The sequence below is a fragment of the Kogia breviceps genome, chromosome 8 (assembly GCF_026419965.1).
Source record: "Kogia breviceps isolate mKogBre1 chromosome 8, mKogBre1 haplotype 1, whole genome shotgun sequence".
Lineage (NCBI taxonomy): Eukaryota > Metazoa > Chordata > Mammalia > Artiodactyla > Physeteridae > Kogia > Kogia breviceps.
Genome location: NC_081317.1, coordinates 30211940 through 30228450, shown reverse-complemented (window position 1 = coordinate 30228450; position 16511 = coordinate 30211940). Strand labels below are relative to the sequence as shown.

The 16511-nt window shown below is 43.7% G+C and overlaps 1 protein-coding gene across 2 annotated transcripts in view; it reads left to right on the top strand.

Moving 5' to 3' along the window:
• GRIN3A (glutamate ionotropic receptor NMDA type subunit 3A) overlaps nt 1-13965 on the top strand; it is a 161076-nt gene extending 147111 nt beyond the window's left edge. Inside the window, exons 7-9 of one of the 2 annotated variants that reach the window (XM_059072835.2) lie at nt 3275-3439; nt 4788-4864; nt 9363-13965. In XM_059072835.2, the coding sequence (XP_058928818.1) occupies nt 3275-3439; nt 4788-4864; nt 9363-9702 (582 nt within the window). In that variant the 3' untranslated portion in view covers nt 9703-13965. Of the gene's footprint in view, nt 1-2401; nt 2662-3274; nt 3440-4787; nt 4865-9362 lie in introns of those variants that run through there. The other variant, XM_067041099.1, reaches the window with a different exon arrangement.
• The last annotated feature ends 2546 nt before the right edge of the window (nt 13966-16511 follow it).

Below are 16511 nucleotides of genomic sequence, written 5' to 3'. Positions count from 1 at the left end.
ATGTCTGTTTGCATTTCTTTGCTTTCATTAATACAGCTCTTGACAACATGAGACTGGGCTGTGATTGCATTTCTGAATGTGATGTTTCTACTCCTGTCACTTGCACCTGCAGTCATTATTTTGTCTGCATCACTTAAATTTATTTTAAAGATTGACATTGAATATTCATTGCTCCTCTTCTTCTTCTTCTGACCAATGATAAATGTCAAGTTGAGCAAGTTCCACTCTATCAGACAAAAAGTTTTCACTTGATAACGTGGGGCCGATGCACATATGTAATGCATAGCACATTGAAGTAGTGAGGTCCTAGGGGAAGGACAGCTGAATTACAACCACAGCGGTACATCTTATCACTGAGACCCAGACACAGTATAAACATTTTCATTGGTGCCCAAAGGCAGATTATAGTGGATTTTCTATTCAGATGGTGAGTTCTGAATAAAATTTTTTGCAAGTTGTAACAGAGAATAGTAAGAGTTCAGACAGCAAGGGGTACCTGTGAATGGTGTTCGCTTGAAGGCAGTGCGGGCTTTGGCATCAGACAATCCTGGATCCATAGCCTGGCTTCCCCATTTATTAGCTTGTATGATCTTGCGTATGGTAGTTAATGAGCCTCAGTTTCCTCAAATGTAAAATAGGGATAATAATACTTAACTTACAATGTTATTATTATAAGATCATAATATGCATATATGGTGTCTGGCACACAGTTGTCCAACTAAAACACAGCAAGTACTTCTATTAGTCTATTAGCATGTGGATGTAAACAACAGAAATTTAAAGAAAGAGATGTATAAAATAAACTGAATACAGCCTCTATGTTATTGGGATAATACGAGGAAAATGAGACTAATTACTGTTATGCACAAAGAAACAGAGGGAACACCATGCTTTTAAAAGCAGGATGATTCACTGTAAGTTACATTTTTCTTCTTCATCTTGGCAGCACCTTATAAGAAAGCAAAAACAGTCTGTTTAGTGTTTTGCTGAGTGTTAGATGCTGTTAGTGTTAAAGTCCAAAATTAATTCCCCCAGTTCGTTCTTCATCCACAGCAGTAGCAATTGAATCCTTCTGTAATAGCCGTATCCTGTACACATTACAACAGGCCCAGGCCAATGGAGGTTTTCAAACACATTTGTGTGTACTTTCTGGAGGTCAGGTTGGTCACCACTTGTACAGAGATGTCCCAGGAAAAGCCCTCGTACCCGAGTAGCCTTCAGGGTCTGATACACCTCTCACATTTCCTAGACCAGCATTTCTTGTTCCCTAAGGCTGGGCTTCCTCCTTCATTCTCAGGTGTCTGCTAGTTTTCCTGCCTGTGTCTCAGTCTCCTAAACCTGGTGCATACACTATGCCCCTGCTCACCTCTAGTCTTTACTTCTTCAGGGATCCTAGCACCCATCTTTGGTCCAGAGCCACTGCCAGAAGTAGTGTCATGGAGGAAAAGAGATTCCATGACCCAGGCTCCCCCAAAGACTGAAATCTCCAAACTCTGCCTCTGAGTCTGGGTCCCCAGATAGCCTTCCTGGCGTACAACGGAGGTCTAGCCATGTCTGAGCCATCCCGAATGGCTGCTTCTCCAGGACTGGGGGTAGAGGTGGGGAGAATGAAAGAAAGGAAGACCCATCAGGAGGATGAGAGGATCGCTCATGTCAGTCAAATGAGGTGATTAAGAGTGTAGGCTCTGGAGCCAGACTACCTGGGTGTGAACTCCAGCTCTGACCTTTACTACTTATGTGACCTTGGACAAGTCACTTAATTCTTTTCTTCCTAAGTTTCCTCACCTGTAAAATGGAGGTAGTAACAGTACCTCTCTCATAGGTCCTTAGGAACATTAAGCAAGTTCCTACATTGATAAAGAGCTCAGAACTGTGCCTTCCACATATTAAGTGCTAAATAATTGTCAATGATGATGGTGACCAAAAACCTCCAGCAAAGGAATGACACCTAGGCTCCTTAGCATTGGCTTGTATGATCTTGGGTAAGGTGCTTAATCTAGGCTTGCCTAGTGCCGGCCTGTTTCTCCCTCAGGACACAGGCCTTCTGCACCCTACCCCTGAACACAGCTCTCTATTTCACAAGCCCCCAGATCACTGTGCTGGAAGTTCATGTCTTTGTTACATTCTTTGTTTCTGCTTCCCTCAGCTTAGAGTGCTACTTTCCCACTGGAGCCTCCACATTCTACCTCCCTTACTTTAAGTCTTATCTCATGAGCCAGCTTCTCTGCAAAACCCAGGAGGCGTGGATCAATTTATCATGGGGTATAAATGTTTGCTTCCTCCCTAGATTCGAGCTGATTGAAGGCAGGGACATAACCCTCCTATCTTCACCCCCCGGTACTTGGGAGTGTGCCTGGCACATAGTAGGCACTCAAGGTATCAAATGTCTTTCTTTCTGCAGGACTGACTGGTCATCGATGTCAATGACTGGATGATACGTATTTCATAAGGACTTCGTGTAAATCATTTAGCAAAGTGCCTGTCACAAGTGTTAAAGTTATTATATTTATGGCTGTTGCTGCTCTTTTGTTGTAGAGTAGAAAGAGCCCAGGTTTTGGAGCTAAACAAACATTGACTTATAGACCAGCTTTGTCACTTAAATGCTGCAGGAACTTCAGTTTCCTCAACTATAAATTGCAGTTATCATATCTATCTCGGTGCAAAAAAAAAAAAAAAGTAAGCAATCAACAAATAGGTCCCTTCTCTTTCTCCTCTGTGGCTGTCTAATTTTGTGACCTGGCTCAATTTCCTTCACTTCTCTGGCCCAGGTTCCTCATCTTTAAAATGAGGACATTCAACTAGATGATCTCCATGTTCCCTGGCAGATCTAAATGTCAAAATTATTGAACCCATCATCTTTTCCCCTTAAATCTACTCATTCTCTGTCCCTGAGAGAGGTTCTTTCCTTGAAAACTATTTAATGTTTTGATATATTAAATTGTTTCAATTTTCAGTCTCTCTCGATGTCTATCTCTCTGTATCTCTCTTGAGACCATAGGGTAGTCCAGACGCAGGGCCTCTGCACGACTCCAGAAACCATTCATACAGTAGGACTGTATGTGAGTAGCACCCCAGGAATTGTGCCCTGCAGCAGCCCTCAGTCCTGGATGGATTCCCTTCACAGTGTAGTTTAGTGATGTCTGCGGAGCACGCAGAGGAACAGTCTCCAGCTTTCCTTGGGTCCAGCAAAAAAGAATCTGCATCTAAGAGTGAACAATCGTGGGACCAGATGGAGCATCACATTCATGGCCTTTCCTTTCCTGTTCTGCCACAGACTTTGCAAATGGGCATCAAACACTTCTCTGGACTCTTTGTGCTGCTGTGCATTGGATTTGGTCTCTCCATCTTGACCACCATTGGTGAGCACATAGTGTACAGGCTGCTGCTCCCACGCATCAAGAACAAATCTAGGCTGCAATACTGGCTCCACACCAGTCAGGTGAGTGCCACAGGCATCTTCCTCCAATATTCCTAAACGTCAGAATTCCCAGTAATGGGAGAATCCAGGGCCCCAAGTCAGACTGACAAATGACAGGTTACCAAGAGAACCAGGGTTGTGTAGACACTCTCAATGTACAAGATGGAGTTCCCTCTATCCCATTAATTCACTTGCCCCTTAAATTAAGCTATCCCATAATGCTCATGCCTTTCATATAACCCTCCACTGTTGTTCACAGTGGAAGCAATAGCATCGCTTTTCACCTGGCTTCTCTTAGTGACAGTCTGAAGCGATGGTGTGAAAGATTTGTTTCCTATAGACTCTTTTCTTGCCAAAATTGAAACCCATTAAATGAGCTTGAAGTCCATTTCCCTTTAGATGAAACTACCAGCTCCTGTTCTCACTGCATTTCAATGGTTCAGAGCTTTGAAGTCCACTGGTGCCAAGGCCAAGCTCATAGGATCAAAGTTCCTTCATGTAATCCAGACACCTACACACTCACTTACAGAGAGAACTGAAAATGTCAGGCAGACCACCATTCAAGCATATTCCTTTGCACATCTCACCCTGATGGAAACTGGCACTGAGAGCCAAAACGTACTCCGAAGGCTTCTTACTGATGAAGGAGCTCTAGCAAAGGCAGCAGTTCCCCCCTGAGTGAGGTGTGGAGCGAGGCCGGAGGAGCCATCCTGACCTCCGACGGACTCCCTCCTACTTCCCAGTGCATCGCAGCCTCTCAGTAGTGAGGCTGCCAGTTCTGCCACCTTTGCCCCCTGCATTGTTATGCTGACTCGCTGCTTTGTTAACACAGTACTTTTTTTCTAGATAGGTCACTATCATTGGTTTGGTTACATGTGAACCTTGTTGTTCCTACTTTCATCCTAGGACCTATTTGGTCTCCTAAGGAGGACTCTGCAGACAACTGATCCTCTCCATTGTATGTTAGCATGATTAATTTAATTAATCAGGAGTTCTTACCTTCTTTTGTTTTGGCTGTTAAGAAGTCACACTTAAGTTTTTGACTCACCTTTAGCGATTGTACCAGGCCTTTTGCCACGTGTTGCTTATGATAACTCTTCTTTATATCACATACCTTTTTACAACTCAGAGTATTTCTAAGCTTCCCATCAAATTACTTTTCTTTCCTCCAGGTAGAATAATAACTTATAATTAGAATTTTTGCACTCTTGAGATTTGGGACTGAATATTGATCTTTTTTCCAGCATCATTGTTAAGTTGTTTAAAGAGGCCTAGGTTTGTAGTGAAGAGGTAAAATCTCATGGGGTACTTTGTCCCCTTGTTGTGTGTTTCTAACAGTCTCTGTGTGTGAATCTGTTCTTTCTGCCAGAGATTACACAGAGCACTAAATACATCATTCGCAGAGGAAAAGAGGCAGCGTTTCAAGACTAAGCGTGTGGAAAAGAGGTAAGAAGAGGCCTGTTCCAGGTGTCATTTATGTTTGTTAAAAGTTTAGAGATGTAACTGAGACTTCATGCTCAAAAGGGAAATTATGTATAATGAATCAAATCAGGACCAAGTTGTTGATAAACACCATCAGTAAAAATACGTGGTCTCAAATAGAAGTAGAACAGACAAAATAAAAACATATCTGTACACAGATGGACACTGAAATGCAGTAGAGGCAATATATGTTGTGGTTTAAGTGCTGGTGTGATCTCTAAGGTCAAGCATCTGGATCCAAATACTGACTCTGACACTTACAATATGTGTGGTCTTGAGCAAGTCCTTTATTTAACCTCTCTATGCCCCAATTTCCTCATTCATGAAAATGAGATAGAGTACCTACTTTCTAGAGATGCTATAAGAATTCAATGAGATAACACATCTAAAGCCCTGAAAACAAAGCTATTTTAGCTATTATTGTGTACAAAATACAAGTTAGACTTAATTCATAAGTACCCCAGGCAATTTCATGCAATATTGCCCTTTTGGCATGTTTCCACTCCCCACTCCTTTCCAGCACCCCTAGGAATATTTGAAATATGCAACAGACGTGTTCTGTTTAACCCATTTCCCAGCACTGTTACTACAAAGTCCCCAGAAAAGAGCATCTCATGAATAGGAAGTAACAAGCATTAAATGCATAGTTGACATTTGAAAATTGAAACTCTGCACCTCCCCCACATCCAGCCTGTGGAAGACCATTGCCTCATTCACGGTGGCTAAAGATGTTAGAAGTATTTGGGTCTAGTACCTGGCTGGCCTCTGTTTCATGCTGCCTCAGGCAGCCTCCTGGTTCTTTCTTATGTCCAGAGGCCTCGGTTTACAGCATTTCCTCCAAGCAGCTCTGTCATCTATGGCATATCCTCAGCTCCAAGCTCGGCTTTCTGGGTAATTTTAAAACCTGACGCACTTCTTATTCACAATAGAGGATAAGGAAAAGGGGGTGGAAAACATGATTCTTTTTCATTGTTTTTACCTCCTCGGGGACTGCTTCAATCCCCTTCTCTGCAATTTGCATCAAGCTGGTCAGAATCATTTCCGTTATCTCTTAAAGCCTCTCTTTCCAGGCAGCGAGCACACCCCCCCACTCCCTCAGGGTCTGTGGTGTTCCTATATCACACTGCGGCCCCATCAGCAACAAGCTGCAGACGAATCAGTCACAGCTGTTCTATGTTGTGTTACATATATTTTTTTTCTATAATTACTATTAACATAAATTTTTAACGAGAGAGGAACACAAGAAGACATAGCAGCAAAGACACCATCGCATAATAACAAAGCATTTGTTTTCCAGCCATAATAGAAACAGGGAACTGCCAGCAATCCCATTTCTAACTGTGAGATGACTCCTATTCACATTTCTCTCACATAAATTCAGAACCAAATGCGTCTTTCACTCAGCTTCGCCATTTTTGTTGGCAGATTCCCTTCTGAAATCCCTTATTTCGAGAAGGAGTAAGGCAACACACCCTCATGGCTTATTGGGTCCATGTTTCCTGTGGTACCTCCCTACAACCCAACACCCACCTATAACCTTTCAAACGCAGTGAGTGTTTGAGGGCTCACAGCTGTCACATCTCTTCTGAATGGTCTAGTGGAGTATTGAACCTCAGTGTTACAAAATTGTCCTGTGAAAGCTTTTTAGTGTTAAATTCAGTTAACTCACCGGTTGCCTTACACTCTAAGGCTGAGGAAAGCTTGCAAACCACAATCAAAACACTGTAGAGGCCAACAATATAACACGTTCATTTCTTCCAATTAGACACCATATCTGGCATTCAGCACCTATCATCTTGCATTCATAGGTGGCTCAGAGCCGCACGTCAATCATCAGTGCACTTGTGATGCTACCACCTAGAGTATGTCATGGAAGCCAGCTTTTGCTTATTCTTCTCTATTATATTCCCAGATATATGTACAAAGCTCTGGAGAAAACCAGACTGGCTATTTCTATTTGCCTCATTTCTGAGGTTGCCTGGACATTCCAGGAAAATGTGTTGATGCCTAACTCCCAGGTTTTCCCCACTATGAATCATTCCATGATCCTAGAGTTAGGTCCATTGGCTCAAAAACTCTCTCCCTCTTTTTTCTTTGGAAGAATATCTATGCAAATACCTTTATCTGCTGCAACTTGACATCCCTCCCCAATGTTTCATATTTATTGAGTGAATAAAATAATAGATCAATGAATGAATTACTAACATACGGGTTTGAGGAAAGGCCTGGGGAAATTATGGGCCATGGTATGAAAAGATTTTGCTCCTTTTTTATTTAAAGCAGAGGAAAAAAGTAGATATTGCAAAAGACTATATATATAGTCCTTAGTTTATTCAACATGTGATTTCATGTAAATTTTGGTCTGTCCTTCACTCCACTGGGTTTCCAACACACCTCCTCTTTTCTCTTTCCTCTCACCTCAAGATATACAAAAATTGTAAACCATATATATACAAACAACACATGCCACAAACAAGATTGTTTTGAAATTATTCAAACTCAATAGTAAAAGATTTGAAGGAAGAATTAAAGGGAACTGTAAGGCTAGAAGGAAAATTATAAGCACACCTTTGACCCAGTGTAAAGACAATGGAGCTGTAAGTGAGCTCATTATAGAACTTTTACCCAGCCCAGGACACAGGAAAGCTGGGCTGTGGTGCTCCCTGCTCATTTACATGGGACTTAAACCATGAGAAATGTTAAAGAACTGCGCAGTGGTTTGGAATGTGTTTGTGTGTTTTAATGGCTCGGAGCATGTATCAATCAGTTTTTGCTGTGTGAGAAATCATCTCAGCTCATAATGTTTTAAACAACAGTGAGTTGCTTATGAATCTATGTGTCAGCTGTGCAGGCTACTGATTTGGGCCAAACTTGGCTGATAGTGGTCACATTTGCTCCTGTGTCTACAGCCAGCTTGGGGAAAGGAGGGAGAAGCAGAGGGCTGGGTGGTCTAGGATGGCCTCAGCTGTCAACCGGGAAGACTGGGGACTCTCTCCAATGGTCTGTTATCAACCAACAGACTAGTCTGGACTGGTTCCACTGTAGCAGCAGGGTTCTGAGAGAGGCAGTGGAAGTGTGCAAGACTTGGAACCACCACCTGCCACTTCTGCCACTTTCTATTGTCCAGAACAAGTCATGAGACCTGGCCAAATTCAAGGGGGAGGGAAAGAAGACTTTCCCCTGGAATCCCCCTTGATAAGGGTGAGTTGCTAAGTCACACTGCAGAGGGATATGGATGAAAGGAAGAACGAAGGATTATGACCACTTTTGCAATCTACCACAGGGCAAAATGAAACAGGATCACCCTAGTTAAGTCCTTGGGTTTTTGTTCTTATCCATGTAACTGAATCAACACTTAATTATCTCTCCCTTTTCCCCTCCCCTGCAGGTCCTTCCCTTCTCCTCCTGGTTAGTAAGAGTCCAGGAATAAAGTCTTGAATCAGTTACATGGATGGGAACAAAGACACAGGGACTTAATAGAGTGTTTCTATTTTGTTTTGCCCTGTGGTAGATTGCTAAAGTAGTTATAATCCTCCTCCTCCTCCTCCTCCTCCTCCTCCTCCTCCTCCTCCTCCTCCTCCTTCTCCTTCAACAAGGCTAGAAGAAATTAGCAGCCATGTGCTTAGGGCTCTAATCTGTTCTTATAGCAAGAAGCTCTTCTCAATGCATCTGTCAAAGCGTATTTCAGAAACCAGACTCCCTCTTCCTGGGCCTGGTCAACAATAACTCTTTTGCTGTCTACAGCCATCTCAGGGATAGTGGTAGGTGGCTCGACACGAGCCTGAAAGAGGATTATGAATTTATTTCTATTTGACTTTCATTATTCCAGCAAGAACTTGGGGCTTTCTTGGGTCTTTTTTTTTTTAAGCTTCAGACCTCAGCTGTCATTCTCAACTCACAAAGTCATCCCTACAATGGGACACTTTGGGCTGAAACCTGCAGCTTGTATGCTTTTATGCTCCTCAAACTCAACTAGTAAACATCAGGGTTGTCCTGCGGGGCTTAAGGATGAGTCATATTAGAGTATCTACCAGCAGGACCATGCTTAGAGTCCAACAGCTGAATAAACAGAATCTCATTTCTACCAAAGCATCATCTTCATAGCCATAGGCTGTTTCAAGTCAGTGAGGCTTTCTGAGCCTCACTGGCAGGAAGAGAATAGAAAAGCATCTAAGGTTCTTCATAAAAGAATGTGCCATACCCTGGTCCATCAGCCCTCCAGGTGAAACACCCATTCCAGTTTCAGGACAGCATGAGACTTGATGAAACATTGAACTTCAGTTGAAAAGAATTGCGTTGGCTCCTTTTATTCCCCTGACACTCCAGCAGGCAGTCTGTCCATGGTTTTGTGACTACATCTCTACCTGCGTACCCAGTTCCATATTACTCACAAGGAAGTAGTTAAAAGATGGGGAGAGCTGCAGAGTAGAAAGTCAATCTAAAGTGTCTCTTGGTTTCCTAGATCCAATGTGGGACCCTGTCAGCTCACTGTGTGGAATACGTCCAATCTGAGTCATGACAATCGACGAAAATACATCTTCAGTGATGAGGGGGGACAAAACCAGTTGAGCCTCCGGACCCACCAAGACATCCCTCTCCCACCAAGAAGAAGAGAGCTTCCTGCCTCGCTGACCACCAATGGGAAAGCAGACTCCCTAAATGGGGCTCAGAACTCAGTGATGCAGGAGCTCTCAGAGCTGGAGAAGCAGATTCAGGTGATCCAGCAAGAGCTGCAGCTGGCTGTGAGCAGGAAAACAGAGCTGGAAGAGTACCAAAGGACAAATCGGACTTGTGAGCCCTAAGTGGCCACGCTGCTCTCTTGTGTCAGTTCCTGGCCTTCCTCTGAGACCTTAAGACACTTTGTAATGCTCTTTTGTAACTACTGACCAAGGTGGGGGGAAGCTGAGGTCTGGGTCTTCTTAGAGGTCAAGTCTGCTCTCCCTAGCCTGCAAAGCAGCAAGCAAGCTCATTCCTAGGTCTCCAGGGTAGGAGTATTTTTCAGAGCAGGAATCTTACATTAGTCAGAAGTAAACACCATGTGAGGGATCTGTGAATAACCAGACAACCCCAGCTCCTGTTAATCTTTTCACCTGGCGCCACAGTAACATTTCTGGTTTTTAGCCCTTTCTCTGCACTATCAACAGGAGATAAAATTGTTACTCATACCTGTGTCTTACTGGGTTGTTGGTTTTAATCTTAGTATAGAGCAGAATTATTCAGGGTTGTGACTTTTGATATAATTCTCCAGTGTAGATTTGTTCCTACAGTTTGAATGGGGAGCCAGGGAAGAGCTAGAGAAACTTATGACAGGAAGGTGGGTACTTAGAAAAATTAACTGAACTCATTCACATCACAGCAGTCCAAGGATTGATTGGATCAGGCAAGAGCCATGTTTCTGAAAGGGTCCTGGATTTCCAACATCATGCTGACTAACGTTTAGTAGGAACAGGTTTACATGCCACTATGAAAGGGAACAGGGGTGTGGTGAGCGGAGAGCACAGGCAGAAGAGGCATTAAAATGTATACCATGCTTTTCAAACAAAAGCTCTGGGCCAGAAAAGCAATTTGGCTAAGCAATGAAAAGGCCCATACTTCTAATCTAATCAAGCATCTCCACTATAGTGTGTGCCTTTCATGAAGGAAAGAGAGAGAAGCAAGGCAAGGATGCGACCTTAGGATGAAACTGGAATATTCCTGCTAATTGCCTACACAGGACATATGAGCTGGCACTGTGAGTTAAGGGAAGATGTTCTGCAAGCCATACATTTGGCTATTTTCAGATCAGCAGTCACCTGTGTCTTAGCTATAGGAATCCCAGAAGTGAACTTCAAGCCTGTGAACGCCACAAGCTTAAACATTCAGGAATGTGCCCTGTGCTTTTCATGTCTATATGGATCACTAGCAAGTCGGTCTTGCAGCCTCACATCCCCTCATCTGTGAGAAACTGTGAACAGGCACTGGCTCCTCTGACTCTCCCCCAAACCCCATCTAATGCCCCCAAGAGACTGATATGAGTAAGCTGTTTCCCCTCTGCCTAGGCATCCTTGTTCCAGTGTGCAAAGGCTTGGACACGCAGAAAGGGAAAGGAATACGTGAACTATAGAACTTCAGTTCTCAGTCACCTAGGAACTCATCAGGATGCTGACTGCTACGGCTTTTCTCCCAAAGGATGAGATGGGAAAGGGGGTGGATGTGGGCTGAGAAACCTGTTACCAACACTCCTAGGTGGCTGACATGTGGTCTAAAAATTACTCTTCAAGAAACATTGTTCTAGAAATTTGGCTGCTCCAGGCATGGGGAGAATTGAGAAGAGCCTTTGTGAGAGTTTCTCAAAAGGTTTCAGCACACATCTGGTGTCCTCACAGCCACGCCCACCCCAGGACACCATGTAGGACTAGACTTCCTTGTCTATCAATTAATTGCTTTATCTTCTCAGTTGCTTATCACCTTTGCTCCACCCCAATCAGTTTGAAGGCCTACAAAGAGTTCTCAGCACTGTGCCAAGCACTGTGCTCTGTAAGCTGCAGATAATCGGGAAGCCTCCTCAATTACAAAATCTCTTCCCCTACTTTTGGATGCAGTCCCTGCATTTCCACCAAGAGCTGCCCAGTCCCCCAAGGAAATATAACACTTGAAGCTGCAATTAGATAACACTCTAGCAATTAGCTGTCTGAGAAAACCCTGGGGTGGATATAGCCTTAGAGATTCTGATGAGGGAGGTGGACGGGTTCTAAAGTTAGACTTCACCAACCTCACAGATGAAACAGTTCAACAATGAGGGAACAGTGATCCCTGGAAACAGAAACGACAGCTCTGCTTTGAAATGCCCATCCTCCCATGTTCTCACCCCAGACACAAAAGCAGGTTTGCAACTGCCTTTGGAAGATTATGCCCCTTAGCCATCCCTGCCCATCTGCAACAGCTAAGGATGCTCTAGAGACTCTGCCATCATGCTCTGCACCCCTAACCTCTGCGCAGCCTGGAAGGCTGATGTATAGGTGTACCTCAGCTCACGTAACAGCCATGCTCCTAATGTTGTACCTGGACATTTTTTATAACGCAGCTCAGATTCTGACTGTACTTGAGAAGTTGGCTATTTAATGGAAGTCAGAGGTGAATTCTTTTGTAAAGAATCCTTTTGTAATGCAATTAATTATCCCTTAATGTATTTGTTTTGTAAGTTTGGACTTTTGTATATCAGGTTTACCTTAAGCTTCTCTACTGAGGCATTCTGAGCAGTGGTGATAACATGCCAGACCACCCTGCCTATCCACAAAAAAGTAGATGACCAGGGCATGGCTCCTCGAATATCTTCTGAGGAACTACTTGGCCAAAACTGCGGCCAGGATGTGGCCAGGAGCAGCAGGAGCTGAAGCAGGCATACTGCCGTCAGCATTACTTGAAATGCCTCCGTGTTCTGGACAAAAAAAAACAAAGCATAATCGCTTGTGCTGAAATGATGCAGTCTTCATGTTAAGTAGGAATGGTAATTGAACAGTGTTTTGCAATTTTTGAAACAGTGTGTTGTGTTTTGTAAAAAGATTTCATGAAATGGTGGGTCCTTTGAAAACCTTCCTTCCTGTTGTGCTCCACCTCTGTTCTCTCAACTCCCCTCAGGCTCAAGAAACACAAGGATCAGAAGTCTTCAGGTGGAGGGTGGTTTTCTGGTAAAGGAGAAAGAGATAAGGGATGCTACCTTGCCTCCTATTGTGGGCTTCTCTTCCATGAGATCAGGAAGACCTCCATTTTTTTTTTTTTTTTTTTTGGCTGTGTTGGGTCTTCGTTGCTGTGCGCGGGCTTTCTCTAGTTGCGGCGAGCGGGGGCTACTCTTCATTGCGGTGCGCTGGTTTGTCATTGTGGTGGCTTCTCTTGTTGTGGAGCACGGGCTGTAGGCGCACGGACTTCAGTAGTTGTGGCTCGTGGGCTCAGTATTTGTGTCTCGCGGGCTCTAGAGCGCAGGCTCAGTAGTTATGGCGCACGGGCTTAGTTGCTCCGCGGCATGTGGGATCTTCCCGGACCAGGGCTCGAACCCATGTCCCCTGCATTGGCAGGCGGATTCTTAACCACTGAGCCACCAGGGAAGCCCAAGACGTCCATTTTTTCCCAAGCTCTGATGCTAGAAAATCAGGTGCACGGCAAGTCCACTATCACACCCCCAACCCTGTTTTCCAAGGGGGAATTCCTGGCATAGGAAACATATAATAAAGTAGGACTGGACAAGTTGGAACAGATAGGGCTATTGGTTCATGTAAATAATGAAAATAAGGGCCCCAGGGTGTGGATGCCCAAGGTGGAGGAGCAGGGGGATCCCTCCAACAATTGAAGACAAGTTGGAAGAATGACTGGGACACACAAGTGAGGCAGCCACAGGGACCCAATCAGTCGAGGTCTTTAAGGTGCCTGGAGGTGACTCTCCATTATCCACAGATCTTGCTGTTGCACAAACCTTATATGGGAGCTGCTGCTTCTGTGCCGACCAGATAAGCTGTAAGTGGAGCAGCTGCTGAGCAGGACAGAGCTGTGTCATCTGGGCAACAGACTTCGCAGTGATGGTGCTGGGTCTGTTAGAGCCTTGGAGCTAGTGACCACTTCCTCGGAATGGATAAAGACTTAAGGGGAAAGAAACTACTAGCCTCTCTTCCTCCCAACTCATATATTTGAAAGGAAAACCAGAAAATCCATCCAGTCTTCAGAAGGAACTGCTTTCTAGTCATCAAAACCACTTCACTCTGCACTGTTTACTTACTCCTTTCTTCACCCACCCACACCCATCTAATCCAGGATTCCCTCATTCTTTAAGCTTAGTTCCTAATCGTTTTATGAAAATAACATAAGTATCTTCTTAAGGTCTGTAAAGAGTGTTTGCATTGTGTCTTCACTTTAATGTGTTTGCAGTCGCTCTGCTCCAGGAAGAACTGAAATGCTGTCTTGTGAGCATGAGGTGAACAGGCTGTTTTGCTCCAGCCACTTTTCTTGTACAACCACATGGATGGACTAGATGTCCTCAGGTCTTTTCCATTTTCAGTTTCTATGACTGTGGAATAAATGTTGAGATAAAAACTTCACTTCCAGATGTACTGCTGGCATTGTCTTTGGGGACTCAAATGTTGACATGATACCAGCCCCTTCCTAACAGGAGACCCAGCGATGCTGTGACTTATGCTTATTTCTTTGGTATAGTCCAAAGCGACACAAAATGTGCTGAGCAAACTCAGAGCCCTGGCATCATGCAGGTAAACTGAAATAGCTTCGTCTGAGACATTCTAGGAAAAGCCACACTATTAAGAGATCTCTAAAAAACTCTGCTCCAACCACCCTCATTTAGTAATTCAACAAACATTTGTTAAAGAATTTATATTTATGTGCCAAGTGCTGGAGACCATCATAAGATGGTCATGGTCTTTAACCTCAGGGACCTTCTCATCTGTCCTTTTCACAACCTGTAAACTGATAATACTATATATAATAGCTGACATTTATTGAGCATCTATTTTAGTAACTGTGATCTCATTTAATCTCCATTAAAATTCCGTGAGAATGGTACTCTAGACCTAGTCTAGAGTAGATAAACTGGACCTCTAGTTTATAGATGGAAAGACTAAGGGTCAGGGAATTATGTGAGCTGACCACAGTCCCACAGCTAATAAGAATAGTGGCAGAGAGTCATACGCAAGCAGTGCAATTCCAGAACAACCATACTATGTTGTCAGAATACTGATTATTTCTTTATAACTTCCCCTTCTTCCTCTAACCCTCCCCCTCTCTAGTCTTTCTGCCATTCTGCCTCCTGCCCATGCCTCAGCCTGGTCCCCAGCTCCACAGAAAGCTCACGTGGTAACTGCACCTGCCATGGTCCACTGAACTCCACACTGTAGCCCTTGAGTAGCACAGAAATACTGTTTCAGGCATCTCTTTGCTTTCTAGTCTAACCAAGAACTGGTGCAAACACAGCTGCAAATCACTCAGCAGTCCTGCAGTCTCAGGCATTTTGCGATTAGCTGCTGGCAAACTTGCTGTCAGGAATCTGCTAGCTGGATGGATGCATTCTTCCCACACAATCTTTTGGCATATACCCAAATCAAATTCTAAAAAAATATAGACCTACTATATAACTAGTTTAACCACCAACTTACCCAAGTCTGTTGTGCATCATTCAGTCATTCATTTTTTAGATGCTTACTCTGAGCCAGGCATTGGGTTGGCTGCTGGAGATAGAAAGACATAAAGCAGATTCTGATCCCTTGGAGCTCAGTCTAGTGGGGAGACACAAACTGGGAACACAATGTGGCGTGTACTCTGATAAAGTAATGCACATCGGGTACTACGGGAGCAAAGAAGACACTTTTTCCTGTGTGTGTGTGTGTGTGTGTGTGTGTGTGTGTGTGTGTGTGTGTGTGTGTGTGTGTAATGTGCAGTGGAGAAATCGAGTGGAGGGTAATAGGCATCCCAGTTTAAAAAAAAAACCAGCACGTGCAGTTCTGGAGTTGGGAAACTATGGCAATCAAGGCACGTAGGAACATCAAATAGTTCAATATGACAGAAACATAAAGCACAAGGTGGGTAGCAAGCTATCAGGCCCGGAAAGAGAAAAGCAGAGGCAAGATCACTGTGCTAAGTTGCATTTGCATCCCAGAGACTATAGGAACCATTCAAGGATTTTAAGCTGAAAACGGATTTGTGAAAAGATTGGGATCCTCACCACTAGGTGGACCTGGCTGTCATTCATATGCATTTGTTTGTAGGGCAGTGAGCAAATGAAGTTCACCTTTTGATGTTCTGGAATGACTTGGCCATGGCATCATTTAACAGGGACAGGTGGACTTAGAGACAGACAGACACAGATAAACGCACACGGCCTAGATTCCAAAGAAAATGTCAGTCTTGTTTTTCCTAGAAACAGAAAGAAAATGTAAAAGAAAGAAAAATTGACCTCACAATTTCTTTATTTGCAAAATGCTGTCTTGAGCATTTACTAGGTGCCGAGCACTGGGCTAAACGTTTTGTATATATTGTCTCATTTCACCCTCAAAACAATCCTACAAACTAGTTATTATTTTATAGATAAAGAATCTGAAACAAAGAGAGCTGAAGCAACTTGCTAAGCAGCTGGGCCATACTCCCCCAAGTCTGACTTCGTGAGAAATACATTTAGCATAGTGCCTGGAATCACAATAAGCACTCCACAAATGCATAAACGGGTTGGGTGAGCAAGAAGAAATCTAAGATCCTTTTGGTTCAATTCTACGCCAGAACAAAATGTTATGGGAACTCTCATTAAACAAGGGAATAAAACATAGTCCTAGGGACTTCCCTGTGGTGCAGTGGATAAGACTCCATGCTCCCAATGCAGGGGACCCGGGTTTCATTCCTGGTCAGGGAACTAGATCCCACATGCATGCTGCAACCAAGAACCCTCATGCCACAACTAAGACCCGACACAGCCAAATAAATAAATAAATATATATTTTTAAAAAAAGAACAAACCAAGAAATCCCACTGTAAATTCATATGAGAATGCAATCGCTAGCAGAAACAGCCAAAGACCTTTGAAAAAGATCCCTAGAGTAGGTAAGAAGGTAAAAGCTAAGCCATGCAGTTAAGATATATGCCT